The sequence below is a fragment of the Cinclus cinclus genome, chromosome 3 (genome assembly GCF_963662255.1).
Source record: "Cinclus cinclus chromosome 3, bCinCin1.1, whole genome shotgun sequence".
In the NCBI taxonomy this organism is placed as follows: Eukaryota; Metazoa; Chordata; class Aves; order Passeriformes; family Cinclidae; genus Cinclus; species Cinclus cinclus.
In genome coordinates, this window is record NC_085048.1 from 18824789 (window position 1) to 18842716 (window position 17928).

Genomic DNA, 17928 nt, shown 5'->3' on the forward strand with positions numbered 1-17928 from the left:
TTTTTTTTTTCTGGAATTTGAGGAGGTTTATCTTGTGAAATGCATTAATTATTTAAAAGTAAGGCTCTTATCCTGAAAAGACTGACGGTATTAAAGAAGGTCTATCAGTCTTACACATGACCTTTAAGGTCACGGCTTGAGGCTTAGAAGAATGCCATCAAAGTTAATGAAGACAGTATTAGGAGAAATGAAAATAGAAGTAAAAAAGAAAGAAAAGACTGCATAGATTATTCTTGATTTCTGCAATTTAGTTGTTGCTACTGCAAATGCACCTTGGTTACAAAATAGCATTTTTTAAAAAAATAAATTGTTCATCACCCTTTTGGCAGATAAAAGATTATAGTTCATTAGTCAATACTCAGGAAATATTTCACAATTTATTTTAAAAATCATGATACGGGTTGCATTGGAGGTATTTACTCCACTTCTCATCCTACTTTGTATTTAAAAATATGGATATAATTTGTAATAGCTGGTATAGAAAAGACATTTACCTAGAGAAATTTAATGGAATGAAAGCAGTTTAAAACTGTCACAAAGCAATCTGAAGTAGACTATTTTGGGTACATACATTGGTAGAGATGCTGAGCATTAGCTTGGGCATCTCAATACTAAACTTCTATTTCAGATATTAGTAACACATACACCAGTAATGAAAAATGTGAACAATTTTTAATTCACTGCTTATGTTAGGGCCATTGGACTATTTTAAAAATGTGGAAGCATACTTGAATTGGAGATAGAAGGAAGACGGTGAGTTTGAAATTCCACTTGTGGCAAAGCAGAAAAGGATGAATTCAAAGGATGCATGTCTTGTCCACTGTGTCTGATTGACTCATAAGTGAGTGGAGAAATTTTAAGCATGTTTGTATCAGCGAGTCACCATGGTTTAACCTCAGCTGGCAACTATTTACCATGCAGCCACTTGCTCAACCCTCCCTTCCAACCCCATTCTTCTACCCCATGCCAGCCCCCAGGGATGGGGAGAAGACTTGAAAGAGAAGCAAACAAAAAAATTCATGGCTTGAGATAAGAACTGTTTAATAATTGAAGCATAATATAATAATAGCAATGGAAAGGAGACAGCATGCAATAAAACCCAAGAGAAACAACTAATGCACGGTACAGTTCCTCATCCCCTGCTGACTAATGCCCTTCACACCCCTAAGCAGCAACTGGCAGCTCCCAAACAACTCCCCACAGTGTATATTCCAAGGATGATGTTCTATGGTACGGAATATTTCTTTGCTGTGGAATATATTTTTGGCCAGCCTGGATCACCTCTCCTGGCCATGCTTGCTCCCAGCTGCTTGTGCACCTGTTTGCAGGATAAGCACGGGACAGAGAAGTCCTTGATTTAGGGAAAACAGTATTTAGTTACAACCAAATTAACAGTGTGTGATCAACATCATTCCCATACTCAATTGAAAACATAGCACTGTACCAGCTACTAAGAAGAAAATTAATTCTATCCCAGCTGAAAACAAGGATACAAAAAGACATGTGCGAAGAGGCAGAACAGAAAGAGATCATGAATCAAGGCAGTTGATGCTGAGGCTCCTTATATCCATGCTGTAAATTTCAGGGATTTTACATGAGATCAGACTTGTCCACCAGTCTAAATTAACTCAAGTGAAGAGAAGCTGGCCAAGGAAAATTAGTACCAAAAACTTTTTGTTTTTTTGACTTCTAAGCAACCTATCCTAGGGTACACCAGTGCCACACTGTGATGCAGTCCTTGTGCCAGTAACAGCTGCAAGAGGCCCCAGTAGGCAGAAGCAGACCTTGCTTACAAGTCCCCGAAACTGGAAACAGTGTAGAACCAGGACAGCAACCAAACAAGATGAAACACAGGGAGAGTGCATCCTCAGACTCCTTCAGGAGGCAAACCCTAGTAAGCCAATCCTCAGATATTACTCTGTCTGTCTGGGGGTCACAGTAGGATTTACATTCCAACTCCCTGCAGCAAGGCAGATGTGTTTGTTTGCCCTTCAACAAGTACCAGTCAGCTGATCTGTGGGCCACAGATGTGATGAGGACAGCACATGTGGGCAGCAGCAGTGCTGCTTTCCTGAGGCCCTGCACTGTTGGTTCTGCTGGGTGGTCAAAGCCACTGCTGCTTTTGGGAAGATTAGATGGGAGCAGCAATGCAGGAAAAAAGCACAGTAAAGAAAGAGATGAGACCTGAATTTGGAAAGAACTTCTGTAAGAGGTGAAAACAGAAAAATGTAGGGCAAGAAAGCAAATCATACTGAACCAGAAAATGTTTGTGAAAGGTGAGATCCTGATGGAAGAGTGCATGATGAAGATTTGTGGGCACGTAGGTAGGTATTACCATTCTCCTGGATGTTCATCTATCTGAGATCCACTGCATAACAACACAACAGCTCAGTTGTGCAACAAGTCTTCTGAGAAAGCTTCTGTGTTGTAACAAAAGTTATAATAAAATCCATAGACCAATATTCATGCAAAAAAGTCTAAATTCTAGATACAGCTAAAATTCTTGAAATAGCACTATTTAATAGCTCAAGGCTTAAAAAGGAAAAGCAGTGATATGAAAAGGTATAAAACCTCAAGTAAGAAAACTGGGAATGGAAGATTGTAACTTGGCAGCACAGAAGACAATTCCCTTCCAGGGAGCAGTAGAGGCTGAACCTTTCCCCCAGGACTGCTGACTGCCAGGTCAGCAAAGACCCATTGCTCATTCCACAGGGATGATGAATACTGCAATATCCCCAGCCACCTCATGTGTGTTAGCCAATACATTTTATAGTTTAAGAGCACAAAGCAATGACATCCTACTTGCAGAGTCTCCAAAGACAGTCAAGGCTGTCCACATAACTAAATGAGAGAAGGAGCATTATGTTTTCAATACCTAACACTCTAAAAACTGAAACAAGCACAGCATTTGGGACAATCAGAGAATTTTCTCTAGAAGTGCTTTATGCAGCATAATAAACCAATAAGCTGGGGACCTGCTGTTGCCATCATGGCTATGCTTCTACATCTGTGATGAAAGACTTTGGGTTTAGCCAAAGATCTATAATTTAAAATCAATGACGATTCCAAAAAGTAAGTTTTCCATAAATCAAATTGTAGAGGGTGTGTCACTACCACACAGAATTTACAATATATTTTAGAAATATATTATAAATAAATTGACTGGAAAAACATATTTGGAGACAAAAAGTCAGTCCTGTTTCTCTGAGGCATATTTTAAACCTGAAGACAAGATATGAATTGATGTTTTCATTAAATCACATCCTCTCTACATGTCAAAAATATTAAGTAAAATCTTCCACACTATGAGGAACTTTCTCCCACTGGCAACATCCTTGTATACAAAGGTGCTTATGAAAGGCTGCTCTAAAATTATCATTCACTATGTGTAAAATGAAGCAATACTAATACCAAAAGACTTCAAAAAGAGCTTTGGGCTACCACAGAGCATATGACCTTTTTCACTGAAACAGTAAGCACAACTTTTCCAGAAACCAGTTTGCCTCTTGAAGTTTTACTTGAAATAATATTTTAGTAGAAGTGTATTGAACACATCCAGAAAAAAAAAAAAGAAAATAAGCACAAAGTACTGATAAGCAGAGACATACCAGGCTGTAAAAAGAAAATGAAGCATGTGTTATAATAAATAGTGCTGCATCACCTTTACTCTTGAACTTAGTTATTGTTAAAGAGGTTTGATGTTGATTAAATGCTGTACATTGATTAAATTCAAAAGTAATACTGAACAAAGGAAAGCAGGGTGGAAACCTAAAAGGGCTTATGCTGAAGTAATGGTATGAAGATAATCATTAAAAACACCTAAAATCTTACTTTTGAGAATACTAGATTTGGAAAACTTTCCCAAATGTAAATGATCCATCATTCTAATCTTTTTAAAAAAATAAACCTTGGACAGAGGCATGAACTATTAAAAATTCTTTTGCACTCAGTGAGAAGGGAAAGGAATCAGTAATTCTAGTTTTGCTTTGCTTACCTTTCCTATCCACTAGGGCTGAAGACGGGCTGTATCAAATTTTCCAAAATTTCCAAGGTAGTGAAATAGTAATTTTACTGAACAGTCTCTGAAAAAACTTGCTTACAACTAGTTAATTGATGCACATCTCTAAGTAGATTTGAGTCTGTAGATGCCTTTATATTTTTCAGGATTGGTTACAGTACACATTTTCACTCAATTTTTGTGGAATTCCTGAATCACATAAGAAACATACAACGTACTATGTCTTATGATAAAAAATGCTGCTTAAAGCCCATAGTTAGCTGCACTGATTTCATAGACCTCTCAATTCACAAGCCTAATATGAAATATATGCATAAGCATTTAACTGCATGAGGAAAATATAAAGGAATACTTAAGAAACTGGATTAAATGAAAAGACTGGAAAAAATAGTATTAAGGATGAAAAAAGACAGCTTCAACATATCCAGATGTAGTTTTCCCTCTCTTCCATGAATTGGACATAACTACACTCATGACTGTAAAGATAAACAAGCAAGACCTTTAATCTGTGATTCAAAATACAAACACAATTATATTAACTAAATTATTGACAGACATTGGACCTTAAATACATTCTTATTAGGTTGACTAGAGAAAAATTCCTTAATGAGAGATCAAATACCTTGCTTTCACTTGTTGAGTGATCTTCAACATAGATGTTCCTTCTATTAAGAAGTACTGCCTTTCATGGCCTGTCTAGTTTTGAAAAGGCAACAGCTTAAAATAAATCAAAAATGTTAAGAATGTTCTTCCATGCCTTCTGAAAATAAGTTTAGATATGAGGCATAGGTCCATGAGAAAGAAGAATGAGTATGCTAATGTCATACATCATTAGCTTCCTAATAATACAGGACAATAACACTGTCAAAGATAATAAAAGATGGTTAGAAAATAAGATTAATGCTAAAAATTTAAGTGATATTAGGAAATAATGTTGAAAAATTAAACACCACTCATCTTCAACTGTCTTATATTCTAATGAGGCCTTATGTTCTAATGAGGCAATATGTTCAAAGGTGGCCTTGTATTCACTCTTCACCTTCATTAGCACAAGGTGTAACATTTTTTTGATCCATTCTGGCTTCCTTATAAATCTATATACCTCTGTTTGCACTTAACTCATCCTTAGTATTGAGCTGGCTAGCTCAGAGGAATGAATCTCCAAGGCTGATGAAACTAATGTGACTATAGTTGTAGGGATGAAAAACAGCAGCTGTGGATACAACCATGCTGTGCAGCTTGGTGCAATCTCACATCATGGCCACCAGCTTGCTCAGACTAGGCTGGGTTACCATGCTTGTACCCTTTTGGTAACTGGAGTCAACACCAAAACCCAGAAATATACCCGTGGAGGAGGTATCACATGAAATTTCACGCCAAACCATCTTTGGCCTGTAAGTGAATCTGTTAAAAGCCCTCATCAAACTGATGCCATGTCCTCCAGATGGTCCTGAATGCAGGTAGCCAGGATGTGATATTTGGACACAGTCTGTGTTTTCAGAGCACATGGTTTTAAGCCAAGAATGTTTCAGCTGCTGAATGTCTGGAGCTCATTCCAGTCCTGCCAGGGTATACAGCATCAGTTTGAAGTGGATTTAACATAAAACAGAAGATTTTTCAACACAGCAGAATGTGAATTATGAGTCAGCTTTTGTTACAGAAGGTGGGAAAATGCATTCAAACAAAGATTTTCATTAATTTTGGCTCTTAATGGAGTATTTTCTTTTTCTTTGAAACTGGCACAATGCAAGCTAACCCTATTCCACTGGGCTTTATTTAATTTTATTTACCTATTTTCATCATGCCTCATGAGCTGAACCCACTGCTCTTGCATCATTGCTGCTTGTCTGACTCCACATATTAGACGAGCTGTGAGCAGAACTCGCAGGAGTAGTCAGATTATTGCAAAAGGTATCACAAAATGAAAAGTTGCATCAGACAAAAATGTGATTGCTAACTAGATAATTCTGCAGCACAAACCAGTACTTTATGGTTTGATGCTTAAACAACCAGATTTTCCAATATTACATGTAGTAAATCACTTGTACATAGGATGAGGTTAGATTTCAAAATCCATTCATTTTTACAACCTCCACCATCTAGATTCCACAAACTCAGATGGTAATACTCAGAGAAAGATGCAAACACATGAAAGCTTGTATACTTTATCCACATAAAGTGTCTGAAGAGTCCCTGAAGTATTTTTAATCGATCTGATGGATTCCCTGTACAACAAATAAACCTGACTGATATGATTCCTTTCCAAGTTTGGGACATTAAGTTACACAGCTCTAAGGATAGGACTCTACATTTATTTGACTGTAAGTCCACAGCACTACTTGCCCTAAATAAAGTGTTAATATGATTATAGCACATATATAAAAATATTACACACCTGGAAACTAATAGCAGATTACCAATCAATGTACAATGAGTATAATGTACTACATCTTAAGCCAGTTTCAAAAGGAAAACAACATAAAAACGACACTGTATTGAATTAAATTAAAAAAAATAAACAAATCCAAACCAGCCTGAATCAGGTTTATATAACATTACTGAGAAGTTTCAGCATCAATAATTCTGTTCATAATCTAGGAGATTATCAACAATATTGCTAATACCCTGTGTCAACTGATGATTTGATATATGGGTAGGAAAAAATCCTGGGTTTGGAAGTGAAATAATTTCCTATGGGATAAAACTTACTTTGGCTAATTATATGACTTTTCCCTTGAATTTATTACTCGAAATTGTTTTTTAAAGTTTGCATTTACTTTTTCTCATTCTGTCTGGCCCAGAACTTTTCCCCTCTGCAATTAACTACAGCAAAATATTGGAGGTAGGAAAAAATGTAACCTTTGCTAGAATGGAAGACAGAATGAATAGAAAAAATGTAAAAGGCCAAACTTGGTGATGAGTCACTGGAATTAGCAAAACTTGCTCTAGTACTGTTGAGGAGAACGTGCTCAGGAAAAACTCAGGATTTTTTTTAATGTGATTTGCAATTCATTGGACATCAGTCTCCAGCCCTGAGTGACCAATTAATCTTGTATTTCAGAAATGTAAAGTTATGCTCTTGAACTGAGTTTCTGGGTATGTTTCAGTGAACTCATTCAGGAAAGAAGAGTGATCTAGAATAACTTAATTTGAAATTTATAAACACAGTGATCACAGCTGAGAGGTCCAAACCATAAGAACTGTATTTATAAGCACTGCTGCTATGGATGTGCTCTTGTGGAATAATGAAATTAAATCCTATTGAAATGTTCATCCTATTTCAAAAACTGAAGCACAAATGCTGACAGCTGATGCTTAGGTCAATATAATCACTTATCCGATTTTTGAAAAAATGAAATAGAACAAAAAATAGACAACTAATTATTTTATTTAGAGAGCACAAAAGTTATAGAGACCTAAAAAAGAAGCAACTGTTTTATTCTATTACACTTCTAGCTTTGGAACTAAAATATAGTACTATATTCAGACAAAGCAATGTTGTAAACATGATTTTATAGTGTTGTAATATAAAAAGCATTAAATTTCATTAAATTTAATTTAATTTCAAAAAATTGATTTCATTTATTTAATTTCATTTTAGGAAATCATCTCTTCAGTTATTAAGGAGAATTTTACTCTTGTATGTTCAGGCATTTTATTCTAGTACAGAAAGCAGTAAAATGCATGACAAGAAATTGCTATTTTATCAGGTGAATTATTTATTTTCTAATGTTACTGGACAATAAAGCCTTTTTTACTTTTTAAAATTCAGTATGAATTTGTCTGAAGCAGCAACAAACCTCATTGCTTAACTAAAAGCCACTCTTAAAGCCAGCCAATCAGTTTCACTGTTATTAGTACCTTGTGTAATGAAAGTCCATTGATAATTTATCTACAGTATGAATACACAGAATTTTCAGTCCAAAACTTAGTTTTAAATAAGCCTGCATCAGTCTCATCTCTCCGTCATGTATAACACTTCCTCTCATTATATTAAACTTTTAAAAGAAATTCTCTTATATGCAAATTCATCTGTATTTTGGTACACATGTCTGTGTATCAATATATGTATTATATAAATGGAGAGAGAATGCACATATTTGTAGAACCCTTCTTATTTTCCCTTAAATGATATTATGAGATTGCTTTCTCTTGCATTAAAAGACTAGAATCTAAAACCAGAAATGTAGCATCAGTGTCACTTGTGAGACAAATTTAGACATGTTCTCTTAATTTCCAGTTAGGTTGATACTAGAAGAGTAACACTGTGAATAGCCTTTGTTATTATCTTCCTCCTGTACGTAATAACAACAGCTCTCCCAGATCTGAGAGACTGTATATCTAAAAAAAAGATTTGCAGTATAAGCAGGTTTAGTACTTTGTTACCTTCACCATAATAAACATTACAAATCACTCTCTGCAGGCACCTAGGCACTGTTAGTCACACCATACAGCAGTGAATTATTGTGTGGGGAAAAAAATGAATTGGTTTGCTATTCTCTGCATTATAAAAGTACATCAATAGACTTCCTGTGTCATACTTACATCTTTTCAAGTAACTTTAAATATTTTGTTTATAACATAACTGGCTTACTGAAGCAAAAATTGATTCCTGAAACTATTAATAACTACAGTATTATATAACAAATAGTGTAAGTTACCTGCTTGGTCTTTAAATATTTTTGATATGACGACAGGCACTTTGTGCTCAGCACCACCCTGTAAGAGAGACATATTGACCATGAGATCTCAACACTGAAGTGGTCATACTGAAATTTAAAAGAAGAAAAGAGACATTACCCATACCTTTATGCTTAAGCCCAAGCCACCAACTGGTTGTCTACGAAGTGTAACAGTTCTGTGCTTTAAAAAATTGTAGAAAAAATAAATTTAAGTGAAAATACAGTATCTGAATCAGCATAAAAGATGTTCCTAGGCGCTAATTTACTTAGAAAAAAAATTCTTAAAAGTAGTCTAGAATCTGAGTGATCACTTCTGAAGTATCTTTCAACATTGATTTATAGACACTTCATAAATTCCTTATAACAATGAGGAGAATTTGTGAGTTGTGTATTCAGACTTTAGTATGCTTTTCCTTCTCTGAAGTGGTATTCTTCCTGAACAGAAATTTGTACATACTTTTCCTTTGACAAGAGAAAACTATAGGAAAAGCTCATATACCTGCATTTTCATAGCTATTGTGCATGCATATTGGTTCTAATTTTTCAACCAAAAAACCCAAAGTTTTCTAGTCTACATCTTCAGATCTCTATGTACTTTTTGCAGCATATGCTGAAAAACTTCTAGCGATAGTCTGCTTCAAATGTTTAATTTTTTTCATTTCAGATCTAAGTGCATAAGGAAGATAAACCTTCATCAATATTTTTCTAGAGAAAGCTATCATATGTTTAACAGTATGCTGAATTTGACATTCTAATAATGTGTAACTCATGGTACCTGACAACATAATAATAACATTTCATCTGTTGACAATAATTATACAGTTGATGGGAACTTTTTTTGGAACATGCTGAACAGTACTGGATAGAATGCCATCTTTACAGTAATTCCTGAACATATAAGATAAATTATTTTTTTTCTTTTTCTGTATATTAGCAATTGCATATAAGATTACTCCTATACGTATACTTTCTGTCTGAGTGTTTTACAATTTCACTGATTCAGATAAATACAAATTTTTATTTCAGTGGCCAAGACCATAATTTTATAATAACTAGTTATTTTAATACATATAGCTCTTTCTTCTTTTAACACTCATCATGCTAGACATACGTTCATATTGACGCAGGGGAAAGCGAAACAAAATAAATCTGGATTTTCAGTTTCATTTTAGGTAGATAAAAATAATCCATATGGTAGAAAAAAGTAGGAATGATTTAATACATTTTCAAGATTTCTTCTGTTCCTATGTATACTGTACTAAAGTAGTCTATGCTAGAAATGGAAAACTGCTGCACTATGAGCATGGTACCTTACATATCAAAAGGTTTATTTGATTAATTTTCAGGTGATATAATTCAGTTTCTCTGAAATCCACACTAACGCAATTTTTTCACAGTTTTTTTCTTAATTTTGAACTGCATCTAATCTTCTGATCAAAATGATCACACTTGCTGACAAAGCCCAGATCAGAGTATATCCCTAACTTTAAATTCAGTGAGACACATTCCCAAGAGACGCTTTCGAGGAACTAACAGCTGTCTGCTTACTTAATTCTAGTTTTACTCCACCTATACTTGCACCTTGAAAATATATTATGCTAATATATCCCATCACAAGGAAACAATGGAATAAATAGTTCCACATTTTAGCTTGCTTTAGCATGATCATACAACAAATAGAAAGCTGCTAGCTATACATGGATAGCTTTAGCTATTTTATTTAAAAGACAAAAAGACTATATATTGGCATCTTTTACTTTCAAACAGAGTGAACATGCACTTTTATATGATTGATAGATAGCCCTATGAAGCAATCTAATTGCATAACATTGGTATAATCTTGATATTTCTATTTTAATAGTGTATAGCATTGCTTATTACAGAGATTAAAATATTCTTATTAAAAGAAGGTATTACACTCATACCTAAATGATTCCTAAAAAACAGCTTAGTAAAAGCTATGTAAAAAATGCAAAAAACGTTCTTCTTTTCAAGATGTTTTATTTTTGCAAAGGAAAATGCTAAAACCTGAGCATAATTAAGTATCATGATCCAGATAATTTACACAAATTTATTTCAATTCTGTGATCATATACTATTTGCTATTGATAGAAAAGCATAACTTTCTTGCCCTGTTTGGCTTTCCCAAGGAAACAATAACAGCTGTTGTCAGAAAAAGGACAGTCGGCTCAGCAGACTTTAGGTCTGAATTTGTTATGTAAGGACAGAATTTCCATGACTATGAAATTTGGACAGTAGCTTTGCATGTAACTATGAAAGAAAGTATGTTCTTCTGCTCCAAAACATCTTGCCAAGACTGAACTGCAATATTTGTGGGGAAATAAACAAACCTATATTCTTCTGACATTAATGTCATGCACATGTGCAGCTGAAAGCCCAATGTGTATGTCACAGTCAAACATACAAACAACTTATTTCACTTTTTGTTTGCCTGCAGGCTAGACATATTTTTTTCTTTCCAGATGAATTTATTTATGGTTTTAGAGTGAAGTGAGACAGACATTTGTATGAGTGTTAAAACAAATAAAAAACACAATACTATAGTTGACTGTGTAATTTTATTTAACTATAGACAAGGGAAACTCTTCAGTGTTACTAATTATCAATCTGAACAGCAAAGCTGAAGTGAATTTTTTAAAAAATTAACCTTTTTTGCTTTTTAACTGGAACTTTGTTTTGTTTTGTTCAATAGCACCTGCAGTTTCCTGAAACTCTTTATTCTCATGGGTTCCAAAGCACTCGATGTGTACTTGATGTGTAACAATCACTCAGTAGACGTGTGCTACCATACAGAAGCAATTATGTATCCCCCATGGCACAACAGCCTGGTTTGTTTCCTATTTCTAGATTAGAAGACAAAGTGGTATTCTGCATAGAACTTCAGGATGCATTTGAATAGACAGAATGTAATAACACTGTAATTGGCAGGATACCAATATGAAATATTCCTATCTTTTATTGTTGCAAGCTGTCAACTGGTGAGGCAGAAAATTTCAGGAACTCCAAGAATGATGACAGACAGGGAGTATTTTGAAAAGCAGATACAACAGAAAATTTTATAAAAACCATATAAGACACAGGCACCATTAAAAAGAACACTATGTCAATAACTGTATAGAGAAGAGATACTTGGTAGCAGGTGCTTATAATAGCCAAAATGAACAATATAGCTGAAAAAAAAATCTATACTTTTATTAGTTGCAAACTGAATGACACATTCAAAGGTAATGGGGAGAACTATGTGGTCAAACACCCATCTTTTAGATATGAGATAGCTCTACACAGAAGACTTACTAGATTCTGTTAAAAAGCAATGACTTAATAGAAAAATTTATTGCTGGAGGTTTCTTTTATGTCTTGGTATTTGTTCATATGAAGTGATATGACTGGAGCTCAATGGACAACATGAGAAGGAAATTGCAGTGCTTATTTCTGTTGCTGTGTTTTAGGTAGATTTTATATCCACCTTCCAATGCCTATCTGATATGTTGTTATTACCAGGTTGTTAACACCCAGGACTGGCACTTGTGGTAAGGGAGCTCCCATTAGAAAAAAATATTATATCTATCTGTCTGAATAATGTACTACGAGGATTTCAGAAGATTCTCCTTGAAGCACTCAAAAATCATTGGCATAAAGTGACGTTTTTGAAAAAAGACTCTGTACAATATTAAAGGACACATATATTTATGTTTACGTGTGGCTTATTGAAGTTGTGATGCCTTTCTTTTATCTTATTGGTATGAGTACTCACACTTAGCTGAACTCTTCCCGCATTTCAGGAAGCTAGTTTTTTTCAGGAGTATTCAAAGTGTCCTTTGCACTATTCTGTTATGTTATAGTTATCAGCCTTTTTTTAAGCTACTTATTCCTCCTATCTTTAATAATACAGTATTTTTATCATGGTGAGAAATACTCATATTTATTTTGTGATGCAAACTTCTAAATATTCTCAGGTTTGCAGCAAGACAAGCAAATTATCTGTCATAATAAAGTTCCTAAGGAATTACTTGATAGTCATCTTCTAAGTGTCTAGGTCAGCTTTCCAGAGAATAGAAAATAAACAACAAGTGGTTAAATAATGTATTTTCTCCATACAAGTGATCTTAGTTTCAATAGGAAGACTTAATCATTCACTTGATGCTTCAAAAAAGATAGGAAAAAATAGAGATTGCTCATTATTAACTTTAAAAAAAAAAAAAAACAAAACAATTTTGGACTAAAATACCACAGCAGCAATGGTAGAACAGTCATTGGGAAAACTACAATATTAGGAGCTCTTTAGACAGGAATTTCTTTGGGTTAAAAAAAAAAAAAAAAACCACACCAAAAAAACAACTTTTAGATTTTTTTTTAAGATCTTTTCCCAAGAGGTTTTCTAAAATAACATTCTTCTGTGTCCTTATTAGTGTCTGAGTTATAAAGGAAAAGCCAAAGAAATCTCATCAGGGATTTAAACAGTATTTTCAGACACTTTTCTATTTTTTTAACCAACAGAACAACTAATCTTGCTGCTTTTCTTCCTTATTCACCTACTTTGCTACATTCTAAGACACAGCTTGTAAAACTGGAACATTGAGTTTCCAGCATGCAGACTTTTGTAATACTAATTCTATTAGACTAAAATATGCCTCTGAGGAGTCCTCTTCCAATCACGATGCCATCAGCCTGCATTCAAAACCTCTTTGTGTGACCCCTTACCAATTTAGAGACGATTCAGCTCTGTGAGAAGGACCAATTTTGATGAAAAACCAGATGGATTTCTGTTCTTTTGCTTACAAAAGTTAAATACAAAATAAAAGAAATAAAATGCTTATGAAAAGAGGAGAGGCTTAAAACTGTGGCATGCCAACAGGAGAAGGATAAAGCAATATACATGGATGAAAAACAAAGAATATGAAGGATAAGGTACTGTATGTAAGAAATTGATTTTAGCATCTCTTGGCACTTGGGATACATCCTGTCTGGGCCCCTGGACTTGTGGATGTCAGGTTTGCTTAGGTGCTCTCTAACCCAATCCTCCTTGAAACCCAATCCTCCTTGAGCAAGAGAAATTCTTCCTTCCAGCCCTAAAGAGGCAGAAGGTTACAATTTACTTGCTGCCCTGCTTCTTCTTGCTCTATACTGAACTTCACAGTCCCATGGCCACTGCAGCCAAAGCTGCCCCCAGCCTTCACATCTCCAACAAGGCCCTCCCTGTTTTTTAGTGAAAGGTTGAGGAGCACACCATTCCTCGTGGGAGCCTCCACTACCCGTGTTTGCCACCAATGCTTTCCAGGATCCTCCTGGGCTGATTGTGCTTCACTGTGCTGCTTCTCCAGCAGTGTCAGGGTGGTTGAAATCCCCCACAAGAACCAGAGCCTGTGACTGTGAGGCTGCTCTGAGCTGCCTGTACAAGGTCTCGTCCACTCCCTCCTCTGACCAGGAGCCTGTAGCAAACAGCCACAACAGTGTCACCCTTACTGCTCTGCCCTTTTATTCTAACTCATAAGCTCTCAATTTGCTCATCATCCACCCCAAGACTGAGCCTGATACATTCCAAATGTTGCCTCACATAGAGGGCAAGTCCACTACAGTGATTCTAATACATCCATACATTCTCCTTTATCCTTAAAATCTGAAAACACCAAACTTAACACCAAGTCAGTGAAGACTTGCTTAGAACACTAGAATTTGCCGAGTCTGTAAATCCAAAATATGCCTTGATGGAACTATTGCAAGTTTAGCACATAAATATAAGTTATATAAATATTTAGAAAAAGTTATATAATTATTTTTATAAATGTAATATTATATTTAAAAGCACTGCAAAATATTACCTCCATAATTAGCTCCAAATCCAGAAGGGTTTTTAGAGATACTGAAAAGCAGCTTGTCTATTGTGAAAAAACTGAATACCAAAAAAAAGCTGATATTTTTTTCTATATACACCTTGAATTTCGAAAAAAAATGTTTTTCTTGCATTACTTTCTCATCCAAGTCTAAGATTGCACAAAGAAGTGAAATGGGCTGAACTGTCATTAAATTGCAGTAAGCCAGATATAAAATTTCTCATCAAAGGTGATGCTCTCTCAATGCTTAAAAGTAGCACTTAAATGAATGGCAGATGACAATATATGAAACAGGAGTAGATCTAGATGATGCTAGTAAAATGTATTTATAGTAAGAGTCTTTTATCCTTGGATATAATCTCTACTGCTGAAAGGCCAACTCATCACAGTAGCTCTAGTGATCACTGATGTCTTTGCCAGTCCTCAGTGTAGCTAAATATGCACAGCTGTAAATCCCATCCTCAGTGCTCCTCAGGAGTAATGAAACTGTCAGTAAAAGGAAGCAAATACATCCCACAAATGCTGTACCATGTAAGTGGCTGGAGAAAAAAGTATTACCACAAGCAGAAACAGAACTTTTCTTTGCAATAATTTTCCATTCAAATATCCCACCTAAGAGGAAAAGTCATTCTACACATAGTTTTTTCTCCTCCCATGCATTTGATGTGAGTACAAAAAGAAGGCAAAAGTTATTTCTATTTTTGTTGTAAATGAAATAGTTTGATGAATGGCCATGTATGAAATACAATTAACTATGAGTACCTGAAAATAAAACAGTACAGAGAAAGGAGAATAAATCAGTAAGACAATGTGATCATTTATGACTTCTATAGCATTGACTTTCAGGTTACAATTTTCTATGAATATTTTGAATCATATAGATCAGGGATAAAAACTATTCTCTTTACTATTCTCTCTACTTGAAATATAAAGAATTTATCTCCGGAATTTCTGTCATGTAACTGTAATTGTAAAACTTAAACTCAGTGCTAGAAAACTACCAGCTATTTCAGCCTGATTTCAAATTCTGCTTTTGACCTCTTATGTATTAGAAAGTTATATATGGTAAAAAACAACAGTGTTAACAGTGTTGTTAACAGAGTTAACAACAGTTACACAAATTGAGTGTAACAATGTATCATGTTATACTCAATTTGAGTTCATATTAAATATTAGTTGTCCAGAGGTTTTTATTTGGTTCAAGGTATAATGCAGAAAAAGATGAATTATGGCCATGAAGGTGGTCTAATTAATTTTTCTCATTAGAATTTGACAACAGAATCCTGTGAGGACTGTGGATAACCCTTTCAGAAAGGCACCTTGTGGAGATTTTTTAAGGGACACAGAAAAACAGATCAGATCCCAAAAATTTAGTTTTCATAGTCTTCAGTGACAGAACTTAGGGAAAGTAATCATACTGTTAACAATGTTTTCTAGCAAAGGGCAGCTTGGCAGAACTGCCCACTCTTATTTCTCAATAGTATGAGGGAGGAGAAATCCCTTCTGAATGGGTGTCATACCTAGAGCCACATAATACTTTGCAACTTTTACCTAAATTACCATCTTAATTATACTTGAAATTCACTTAAACATTAATTTACACATTCATTTTGTATGCATGCAGTGGCTGCATACCCCAGCTATGCCTCCTCTGCAAGGTCTGTTATTTTCCAGAATTTATTTCAAAATTTAATTTCTTAAATATTGTCAAAGCTTGCCTCCCTGCCCTGTCCTCCATCAGGAAACACTCTTTAGGGTACCCATAAAATGTAGGAGTAAAAGGCATCAAAATCAACCCAAATCTTGGAACTAAAAGGAAGAGGCAGACTTGGGTTGTTTGGGGTGACTTTTTGTACTGCTTTTGGTTGGAGTTTGAGAATGTTGGGGGGGGGGGGGAGTGTACTGCTGTACTTTTGATATTAATACATACACAGATTTGATAAAGTGTTTTCTCAAATGCAACTACTTTGTGTTGATTCAATCAAGAAGTAACCTAGGACTATGTAGGATAGAATTTTGGTTCCTTTTCTATGAGATTCATACACAAGGCATTTAAACACCATTGAGTCCCTAGAAATCATGTATAATTATACGCACATGACACTATATACTGAAGTCATATTATGTTTTACTATGACTCTTGCAACTGGTTTGCATACAACTTATCAGCATATACCAGCAGCGCCTGGAAAAAAAAAACAAAACAAAACAAAAAAAACAAACAAAAAATCCCCACAAAAAACAAACAAAAAAAAACTCCAAAAAAACCCAAGAGCAAGCTGTGTGTTTTTTCATGCTTCTCACTGAAGCACAAAGTATATGCAAAGCTGATGAACGAGGCTTAGACATATCTCAGTAAACCAAAGAGAAGTGGACAGGCTTGTCACTGATCAACCTTTCTGAAAATTTTAAAGAGCAAGTCATGTCCCACAGAATTCCATGGACAAATATATAATGTTTCAAATTGCTAAAAGCTATTTCAAATTATTTTATGTGTGATATTAAAACATTTATATAAATACTTACTACAGCAGGAATGAAATATTTACATATTTTAGAGGCAGACTCTAACATACTCATATACACACACACCCCCATTACATGGTTTTTTGCTTCTAATTCTTACCAGAATACCACAAACCCACTTGGATAGTGGAGATTTTAAGTTTACATGACACATGCAATACAGGAAGCAGAGAGAAACACTCTCCCTTGGCCCCCTCTGAGGAGGCTGCCATGAATTGTGCACCCTAAGAAACACCAGCAAAGTTAATGACATCTATTTTACTCAGTTAAAGTATATGCATTCCAAATTCAAGAAGCACACTATTTCTATGAGGAAATTAAATACATTACTTAAGGATGTTGATAACCTAGACACCCTTGCTGTACTGCTTATGCAAAATGCCACCAGTTTACCTAGTGACATTACCAAATGGTCACACAGAAGATTCCTGTATAGCTTAGAGGCACCACAGGCTTTGAAATGCAGCATAACTGAATTTTGGTTAAAAACAGCACCACATACATGCTGGCACTGATTAAGCTCCATCTGTGCCTGAAAGAGAATTACAGTGAAATAAGTGCCTGTCAAGTGTTCTCTCAGTCAGCTCAATGCCCTTGAACAAACATCCTGTATGATACACAAATGAAGAAAACTTTGGTGTATCAGTTTACTCTTCAAATGCTTTCACTGGGAAAGACTTTTTCCAATTCTCTTTTAGTTTAATGGCCCAGCAATATTTGGTGGAAGAATGCTTTAATTTTGGTATTTATAGACATTTTTTTCTTCTGTTAATATTATAACTATCATAATAAGGTATGTAGAGCAGTGGTCAAAAATGCAGTTCTTATACTTATGACTGTAGGTAACTAC

The 17928-nt window shown here is 34.9% G+C and overlaps 1 protein-coding gene across 1 annotated transcript in view; it reads right to left on the bottom strand.

The window, feature by feature from the left end:
* The window catches only part of SNTG2 (syntrophin gamma 2), a 208223-nt gene that overhangs the window by 99500 nt on the left and 90795 nt on the right, over window positions 1–17928 (bottom strand). Inside the window, exons 3-4 of the mRNA XM_062489722.1 lie at window positions 8825–8881; window positions 8680–8737 (exon numbers count right to left, since the gene is read on the bottom strand). Coding sequence (XP_062345706.1) covers window positions 8680–8737; window positions 8825–8881 — 115 coding nt within the window. The remainder of the gene's footprint in view (window positions 1–8679; window positions 8738–8824; window positions 8882–17928) is intronic.